The 8,963-nt window shown below is 61.5% G+C and overlaps 1 protein-coding gene across 2 annotated transcripts; it reads right to left on the bottom strand.

Annotated features, from left to right (window-relative positions):
- Positions 1-17: 17 nt before the first annotated feature.
- Positions 18-8,292, bottom strand: SIRT6 (sirtuin 6). Of its 2 annotated transcripts, XM_047850478.1 has the most exons (8): positions 8,165-8,292; positions 6,266-6,393; positions 5,728-5,910; positions 3,493-3,552; positions 1,850-1,945; positions 1,682-1,762; positions 1,051-1,174; positions 18-941 (listed from the first exon to the last, which is right to left on the bottom strand). In XM_047850478.1, exons 1-8 carry the CDS (start codon positions 8,228-8,230, stop codon positions 600-602), a joined length of 1,080 nt encoding a protein of 359 aa, XP_047706434.1. In that variant the 5' UTR covers positions 8,231-8,292; the 3' UTR covers positions 18-599. The 2 variants fall into 2 exon arrangements, with proteins under 2 accessions (XP_047706434.1, XP_047706435.1); XM_047850479.1 differs by lacking the exon at positions 18-941 and having other exon boundaries at positions 949-1,134.
- Positions 8,293-8,963: the final 671 nt, after the last annotated feature.

The raw sequence follows: 8,963 nt of genomic DNA on the forward strand, positions 1-8,963 counted from the left end.
GGATGTTAAACACAGACTCAGATGCAAGAATTTCTGCTTTTATTGCATTGAAGACTTTTCTGGAAGTCTGGAGGAACCAGGTGGACACGCTTCTTTTTCCCTCTAGCCCCAAAGGCAGTGCAAGCCCCTACTGTCTGTGCCCCCAAGAAGTCTGGCTCCGAAAAGGTGGCTCTGCCCCCCCTTACCTCCCGGAGCGATCACGAAGGCGATTTGGGGGAGGCAGGGGATGGGGAGTGTGAGGGCCCCGGGCAGAGGGAGTTAACTCTTGCTTAGGCTGGGAACTAGGGAGGGCCTGGCTACACCTCCCCAGAACATCCTGAGTCAGGGGCTGGGGCACAGGGAGGAGCAGGTGCCTGGGGGTCAGCTCCAAGGTCAGCGTCCAGGGTGAAAATGCTCCTCCCCAGGCCCACACCACAGGCCCCTCGAGATAAAGAGACAGGCAGTGGGGGGTGGGCCTGCCCTGGGGCCTGGAGCCCAGCTCTCAGCACCCTGAGGTTGCCCCCCACCCGCAAGGGCAGGTGAAAGTAACAAAGTGAGAACAGTAAGAAAAGATGACTCATGGTCTCTACAAAAAGCCCCACCCTCCCCGGGCCCCCTGGTCAGCTGGGAACCGCTTCAGCCTTCACCCTCTTGGGGGGCCTGTGGGGTGCAGGACTGTCCAGCGGCTCCCTCTTGGGGCTGGTAGGCCCAGAGCCGTTGTGCTGGGTACAGGGCTCGGCAGAGGGCTCCGGCTTGGGGCTGGCGGGTGCTGGGCCATTGAGCTGGGTGGGGGCCTCCTCCTTGGGCTCCAGCTTGGGGGCAGGCGGGCGAGGCAGGGGGGGCAGCGCCCTCTCCAGCACTCGAGGGCCGTCCCAGGTGGGGATCTCCAGGCCCAGGTGCTCCATGAGCCTGGTCATGACCTCATCCACGTAGCCATGGATACGCAGGTCGGCGTGGCGGTCCTGCGGGGGGGGAGGGGGGGCAGGGTGCAAAGACAGGCCGGGCTTAGGCAGGGGTCTGGAGAGGAGGAGGCTGGAGCAGGGGGTACATCAGGGTGGGCTCAGCACGTACGTGCTTGGTGGGCTGAAGGTTGACAATGACCAGTCGACCTCCTCGGCGCTTGGTGGCGAGTGGGAGGTTCCCGCTGGGCCGGATTTGCAGGGAGGTGCCCAGAGTGATGGACAGGTCTGCGTTCCTGGGACAAGAAGGGTGAGACTGAGCCCCTCCACCCCCCCACCCCCCCACAAAGGTCTCGGCAGCCCTACTCCTGTCCCACAAGGCGCGAGAGGCCGCCAGCCCCTCCTGGCTCGAGCCCCAGTGCTCCACCAGCCGCCTGGTGCTCCGGAACACGCCCAGACCAGCCTGGGCAGCTCGCTCCACACCCTTCTCTGCTCTCAAGGGCGCCCACAACCTGTGCCAGCTTCCCGTCCGCCCGGAGCAGCCTCCCCACCCGGCCAGAAGCAGGGCTGCTGATGCGGGCGTGACCTCCGATGCTTGGGACTCATGGGCCAGAGGCGTCCGCTTGCTGAAGCCTGTTTCCCTGCCCGTCGCATGAGACTGGCGTACAGGGTGTGAGAAGGCTCTGTCACCAATGGGGCCAGTGAGGCCCAGCGAGGGTGCGGCCACCCCTTTCGGGGAAGCCTTTCCTGATGGCTCCCTCCCGTGCTGGAACCTCGCGGTCTGGGCTCACGTGGGGTCAGACCTGCTGGCCTCGTCGGCGAGGGTGAGGTCCCGGTCAGGCAGGGCGTCTTCCCAGTCCAGGACGGTGTCCTTCAGCTCGCCCCTGCGGGGGGGGGGGGGGGGGGGGATGGGGGTCAGACGGAGACGCGCACCCTCCCCTGGAGCCCGGGCGCAGCAAAGGGTCACTCACCTGCAAGCACGCAGCCCCCTGGCCTTGGCCACGGTGCAGAGCCGGCCCGTGGCCTTGAGGCCCATACTGCCCACGACGGTGTCCCGGACATACTGCCTGTGTCGGGGGAGGAAGGGGGACCCGCAGGGGTCGGGTCAGCCCACCACCTGCTCCCGGGGCACCCGCTCAGGGGTCCCACTCTTGTTCCTTTGCGGGGAGCTGTTGTCCCAGGGGAGTGGCGGGGGGGCCGCACGGCTGACTCTAAGCGCGAGAAGGCATCCCGCAAACCCAGAGCAGGGGACGGGGGCCTTCCACAAAACAGCTGGCCGGGCCGCACCCCAAAGCCAACAGCGTGGAAGCAGAAGGGGCAGGGAGCGTCCCAGACAGAGGAGCCTGAAGAGACGCGATGACGACATGCAAAGCGTGAGTGACCCTGGGCGGGATCCCGGACGAGGAAACAAAAGAACCAGAAGCCACTGGGAAGCCGGGCCAGGCCCTGAGTGATCGAGTGATCGCACGACCCTGACTTCCTTTACAGCTCGCTGCGGCCGCGCCAACGGGAGAGCGCAGCTCCTGGGAGGGAGGTAGAGTCTCGGGGGCCTGGGGTCGTGGGCGAGGCGGTCTGCCACTTACCCCTCAACAGCACAGCAAGTAACCAACAAAGTGTGGCGAAACGTTAACAGTTGTCGGATCTAGTCGGGGTCGGCGAACTACGGCCCTGTGGGTGGAATCTGGCCCTCAGCCTCCTGCTTCCGCGGATAAAGCTTTATCGGCACACGGCCACGCCCATTCCTTCGTGTGTGGTCCGTGGCGGCTCTCGTGAGAGCCCACAGTCGTGAGAGGCACTGTCTGGGCCACGAAGCTGAACACATTTTACCGTCTGGCCCTTTACAGGAAAAGCTCGCTGAGCCCTGGTCTAGGCGAGGTAGGGGTTCATTGTACTATTCTTGTGAGTCAGGATGAGGCCACACTGGGGTAGAGTGGTCTCAGTCTAACAGGACTGATGCCCCTGTGACAGACCCAGACACACAGCGAGGAGGCCACGTGACAACGGAGGAAGGCGGGTGGTTAGCCAAGGACTGTGAGAAACATCCAGAAAACACGAGGAGGCAGGAAGGAGCCTCCCCCACAGCCTCCCTTCTGGACTTCTAGCTTCCAGGCTGGGAGCTGTGGGGTCCCTGGGTGGCTCAGTCGGTTGAGCACCAGAGATCGGCTCAGGTCACGATCTCATGGTTCGTGGGTTCGAGCCCCGTGTCGGGCTCTGTGCTGACAGCTCGGAGCCTGGATGGAGCCTGCTTCGGATTCTGTGTCTCCCTCTCTCTCTGCCCCTCCCTTGCTCGCACTCTCTCTCTCTCTCTCTCAAAAATAAAACATTAAAAAAAAAAATTATCAGGCTGAGAACCGACAGATTTCTGTTTTACGCCTTTCAGCCTCTGGCTGTCTGTTACGGGTGCAGGGGACGAACGTCCCTCTCCAGGAGGAACTCGTGCCCCCAGCCTCACAGGCTTGAGGCTCAGGCCCCAGCCCTGCCCCTCCCTGGGTCCCTGGCAACGTCAGAAGCGACTCACAAGGCCCTTCCTTGTGATGGGAAGCGAAGCAGGAAGCGGCCCGGGCTGTCCACGCCTCCCCCCCCCCCCCCGCCCCCGCCCTCCGGTGGTACTCACGTCTTACACTTGGCGCATTCCTCCACGAACATGTTTCCGTGAAGCTCCGCCAGCTTGTCCCTACGGAAGGAGAGAGCCACTTGGCCATGGCACGGGATTCTGGTTCCTGAGGCTTCGGGCAGAGCACCGAGCCCTCCTCCTCCAGGAAGCCTTCCCTAAGCTCCAACCTTAGGATCAGCAGATTCCCTCCTTCCAGTGCCTCTGGCTGCTGACCCCACCATCCACAGCCTTACAGATGGCCCAACCTCTCTGGGCCGGAGGGACTGTTGGCCCTCATGGCTGACCCTACCTCTGCACATGGGCAGACCATTCCCTTCACAAAAGCCATCCACAATTGTGTTGGAACCACCAAGTGTCACCGGGGCTGCAGGACAGGAATTTTAATCCCCAGTTTGCAAATCAAAAGCCTGAGGCGATGGGTGGCCCAGGGGCCTGGACTTCGGAGGCAGAGGAATGTGGGGGCAATTCAGGGTTCCCTTGGCTTCCCAGCTGTGTGACCTTGGGCAGGTCGCTTAGCCTCTCTGGGCCTCAGTCCCCATCTGTGAAATGGGACCACAGTGTCCAACTTCTGGGTTATTTGGAAGAACAATGATCAGACCTGGAAGGCTCGTCCCCCGGCTCCCTCTGTCACCTCTCAAATGTCACAGCCTCCCTGACCTACCTGGTCGAGGCTTCAACTCCCGCCCAACTTTCCCCTTTGGTTCCATGGCAAGGATCACCGCCTGACACAGAATTTACTTGGCTGATTTGTCTCGTCTTCTGCCTGTTTCCTCCCTCCTAGATGATTCCCGGGAGGGTAGAGCTTCTGTCTGTCCTGTGTACTCTGTGTCCCATGTCTGGAATAGCATGTGGCACACGGTCGGCGCTGGGCAAAATAGTTGTTGGCTGTGACCCATTTTGCTCCTGTCTGCACACACTGGGTGCTGGGGGATTAGTGCTTCCTTCTCCTCCAACACACACACACACACACACACACACACACACACACACAGACCGGTGACGCAGTGAAGGCGTGGGTGGTGGGTGCCAGAAATGGCCGGGCGCACGCGGGTGTGCAATCCACGGTGCAGGAGGTCGGAGGCACTGCGGTCCCCAAGTGGACTCCTGCCGGCCCACCCCAAGGCGCTGCCCTCCGCCTCTGGGAAGGAGCGTGCCAGCGGGTGGCTGTGCCCCACTCCCGATCTGCCGACGCGCCCCCACCCTACCGTGCTGTCCGGCTGTTTGGGGACACAGATGTCGCCGGCTTTCCCCATATGCCCGTAAAAGCCCTATCCTCCCGTTTGCTTCTGTTTCTAGAAATGTCTACACAGGTCCCGAGGGGCAGGCCTGTAGCCACGTGCCCAGTAGATCGGTCTGACCCGAAGGATAAGACGCCACTGGTTCCGGCCCAGACCGGAGCCCGACGGCAACCCTGAGCCAGAGGGGGCTGGAGGCTTAGTTAGTTCCTGAGGTACTTACATGTCAAAAGGGTGAAGTCCCCAAACGTGGCAACATCTCTAGGTTGTGAGAACTGCCGGACTTCTAGAGAAATTTTATCTTTGGGGGCCGGGGGGGGGGGAGGGGGGCTCCTGGGTGGCTCAGTCAATTAAGCGTCTGACTTGATTTCAGCTCAGGTCGTGATCTCACGGTTTGTGAGTTCGAGCCCCTCGCCGGGCTCTGCACTGAGTGTGGAGCCTGCTTGGGATTCTCTCTCTCCTCCTCGCTCTCTTCCCCTCCCCCACTCACTCACTCTCTCTCAACATAAATGAATACACTTAAAAAAAAAAAAAACACCTAAAGAAAAGCCAGTCCTTTGCCCTACTAGGGTTCACGTTCACTATGGAGGCAGTAACGAGGGATATGAAAACCCAACTACGAACATTCTAAATTCTCAGCACCCTCCTCCCCACGCCCAATTTCCCCCGGCCTCGCCCCGAGGGGGATGTCATAGCGGCCCATGGCCAGGCTGTGGGGCTGGCAGCTGAGGACCCGAGGGCAGTCTGGGCCATAGTCCGGGCTGCCGGAGGCCCCGAGCGGTCAGGGCTGGAATCACCCCCCGGGACCGGGAAAGGGCACCCCAATTCTCGATCTGTGCCCGGGCAGCTCTGATGACACAGGACAGCTCTGGTTTCTGGGCTCCCACCCAGTGCCCAGCGCTGCTCCCGGCTGCCCCCCTGCATCGGCCCATCAAAACCCCCCCTCTTACAGATGAGGAAACCGAGGCCCGGAGAGCGCGGGGCCGGACCCGGGCGTCACCTGGGGAAGCCAGAGCGCACGTGCAGCCCGTCCACGTTCTGGCTGACCAGGAAGCACAGGAGGCCCACGCGCTCCAGCTGCACCAGTGCCATGTGGGTCTTCGTGGGCCGCGCGCTCTCGAAGGTGGTGTCGAATTTGGGGGCCAGGCCCCGCTCCTCCATCGTCCAGACGCCGTGGGGGCCCCTGAAGGTGGCAGACGGGGAGAGACACGGGATCAGGGAGACAGCATAAGGGAGAAAAGAGAGAAAAATATTTGCATTAGGAGCTGATTACCCCTAGTACCAATCCTCCCATCTTCTAAGGTAAGAGGATCCCAATAGGCAGGCAGGTCCAGCGAGCCCAGGCAAAAGACTACATTCCCCAGGATCCCTTGCAGCTAGGTGGGGTCAGGTGACCACACTCTGGCCAATGGGGTGTGAGTGGAATGTGGCACCACTTAAAGGGACACATCTGTAAGGGCAGGGTCTTTCCCAGCCGACATCCCCCAGGGGGGGATGGCAGCAGGTGCTGCCTCAACCTCCCCTCCGTGCCCACAGACCTGAAGTCGGGGATGCCCGAGGCGGTGCTGATGCCGGCCCCCGTGTGGAACACCACACTGGAGGACTGCCAGACCAGCTGCGCCAGCTCCCGCACCTTCCGCTCCAACTCCTCCGGGGGGTCGAAGATCTGTCCGGGGACAGAGCAGAAGGGAGGGGTCAAAACATGTCCCATTGTGGCAAGGCTGCTAGCCACAGATGAGGATGCCCCTGCCTTGCCCAGGGCGGAGAAGTGATTGGAAAAGGTGGCTTGTTCTCATGTCCCTCCTCTGCCCACAGGCCTCCAGGGCTCCTGCATCCCTCAGGGTAGAAACCTAAGTCCTCCCAGTGGCCCGAGGCCTTACACGACCTGCCCAACTCCTCCCCCTCTCTGCTGCAGCCACTCGGGGCCTCCTCACTTTTCCTCCCAACACACTGGGCCTGGTGCTGCCTCAGGACCTTTGCACAGGCTGTGCCCTCTGCCTGGAATTCTCCCACATGGCTCTTCCCTCATCCCCTTTAGGTCTTGGCTGAGAAGTCCTCTCACTTGCACACCCACGTTCATGGCAGCATCATTTACAACCGCGACAACATGGAATCAACCCCAGTGTCCACCGACGGATGAAGGATAAACACAGTGCGGTCCATCCACACACTGGAATATGATCCAGCCTCCAAAAGGAAGGACCTCCTGACACCTGTCACCACGTGCATGGATCTGGAGAAGCCAGACACGGAAGGACGCTGCGCGACCCCACTCACAGGGGGTCCCTAGAGGAGTCCCGTCCACAGAGACAGAGAGCAGATGGTGGGAGCCAGGGGTGGGGCAGGGGGCGGGGAGTCAGTGCTTCATGGGGACAGAGTCTCAGTTTTGGGCGATGGAAAGTTCTGGAGATGGATGGTGGGGGTGGTTGCACAACAGCATGAACGTATTCAGTACCACTGAGCTGTGTACTTAAAAAATGGCTAAGACGGTACCTCTCACATTGTGTGTTTCGACACAATAATAAAAAAAAAAAAAAATGGAGAAAACAGAAGTCATCTGAGTGGTGCCTCCTGGGCCCTGGTTGCAACGCAGCCCCGGCTCTCCTCGCGATTCCCAGCCTTACTGGTCTCTCTGAAGCTTCCTATCATCTGACTTCTTGCATTGACTTGCCCTTTGTCTGTCTCCCCTCTAGAATGAGGAGTTTTTGTCTGTCTCGGTCCCTACTGGGGCCCCAGGGCCTAGGAAGTGCCTGGTGCACAGTAGGCGCCCCATAAATGTTTGTGGAATCCAGCTAATGGACTGGCGGGAAGAGGAGAGGGACTTCCGGAGGGATTCTGAGGGCTATTAAATACCTCACAGACCAGCCTTTGGGGGATGGGGGCAATCTTCCCCCCACCAGCTTCCAGAAGGGGAGAGGGGACCCAGAGGGAAGGACTCGCCCCAAGTCCTGCAGTGGGCGAAGGGGTCTTTTCTGACACGTACCTACGATCATCCCGCCTAGAACCCTTGTCCACCACCCCCAGGATAAAGTGTCAGCTCCCCGGCCCGGCACGTGAGGCCCCTCCGGCCCTGGCTCTGGAAACCTCTGTGGCCTAGTTTGGTCCCCAAGCGTGTTTATTTCCATCTCGCCTTCGCCCCTGCGGTGCCTTCCGCCAGCAACTCCGTCCCTGGCTTCCCCCATCAGAGAACTTGAGGACTTTCCACCGACGCGGGTCCCTCCCTCTATCCCGCCGGGCCGACCCGGGGCTGGGGGTGGAGGGGTGTTCCAGTCCCCGGGAGAGCAGGGGGCGTCACTTCCCGCCCCCTCCCCACTGGGAAGTCCCTCCCATTGTCTAGCCTCAGTGCCTCCCGATATTCCCACAATGCCCCGCTGCTGCCCGGCCCCGCCCAGCCCGTGGCGCTGGGGGCGGCCTTCGGGACGCCGGGCCGCGCTCACCTCGGGGAGGCCACACTTGCCCTTGTCCGCGTACGGCGACAGTCCCGCCGCGTAATTCACCGACATCCTCGCCGCCCCAACGGGAACAATAAAGTTTCTCTTGTTGAGGCCGCTTCCGCCGGAAACGGGGCAGGGCGGGGAGGAAGGAGGAGCCGCGTTCCGCCCTGCGCGGCCAGCCGCTCCCTCCAAGGCGCATGCGCCTCGCGTTGACGCCGCAGGCGCCATCTCAACTGCTGGCAAAGAGGAGCCCGCTTCCTTAGGTAGCGGGAAACGGGGCCAGCCGTCCACGTGAGAGTTCTGCAGTCACCTCTAAAGTGAGGGGCACGAGCGGCCGGTGCTCCCCTTTCTTCTTTTTGCAAATGAGTAAATTGAGGTCCCCACGCCTCTCGGGACGACAGGGAGCTCGTGCTTGTAGTCAAGGCTCTGTCTGCTTCACATTTCAGAAGTTTACAAAGTCACGAATACCCCGCGTTTGTGTGCGGGGGGGGGGCGGGGGGGCATGTGGGAGGGTCTTGGACGCCGCCCTGAATTACCCGAACGTTATCCAGGTGGGTGACAGTCTCCACCCAGCCGGACTGGTGCACCGCTAGAGAAACTGCTCAAGGCCACTGGGGCCGGTGGCCTTGAGGATGCATTTAAGAAACACGTGTTGAGCACCTACTGAGTGCCCGGGAAACACCGGGGAGCAAAGGCGGCACCTTGTGGCGAAGATGGACACAAGTGACCGGGCAGTGGTGACTTAGTCCGATTAAGGTGCCATGAGGGCCCCGAGCCATAAGGGAGCTCAGCCTGGGTGCCT

This window comes from Prionailurus viverrinus, chromosome A2, assembly GCF_022837055.1.
Source record: "Prionailurus viverrinus isolate Anna chromosome A2, UM_Priviv_1.0, whole genome shotgun sequence".
NCBI lineage: Eukaryota > Metazoa > Chordata > Mammalia > Carnivora > Felidae > Prionailurus > Prionailurus viverrinus.

What these genes read in the sequence shown, in the direction of transcription:
- SIRT6 (XM_047850478.1), bottom strand. Translation starts at nt 8,230, where the DNA reads ATGTCGGTGAATTACGCGGCGGGACTGTCGCCGTACGCGGACAAGGGC. An exon ending in TCGGGCATCCCCGACTTCAG is followed by an intron (nt 5,911 to 6,265) that starts GTCTGTGGGCAC and finishes TGCCACCTTCAG; the next exon opens with GGGCCCCCACGGCGTCTGGA. An exon ending in GAATGCGCCAAGTGTAAGAC is followed by an intron (nt 1,946 to 3,492) that starts GTGAGTACCACC and finishes CCCCCGACACAG; the next exon opens with GCAGTATGTCCGGGACACCG.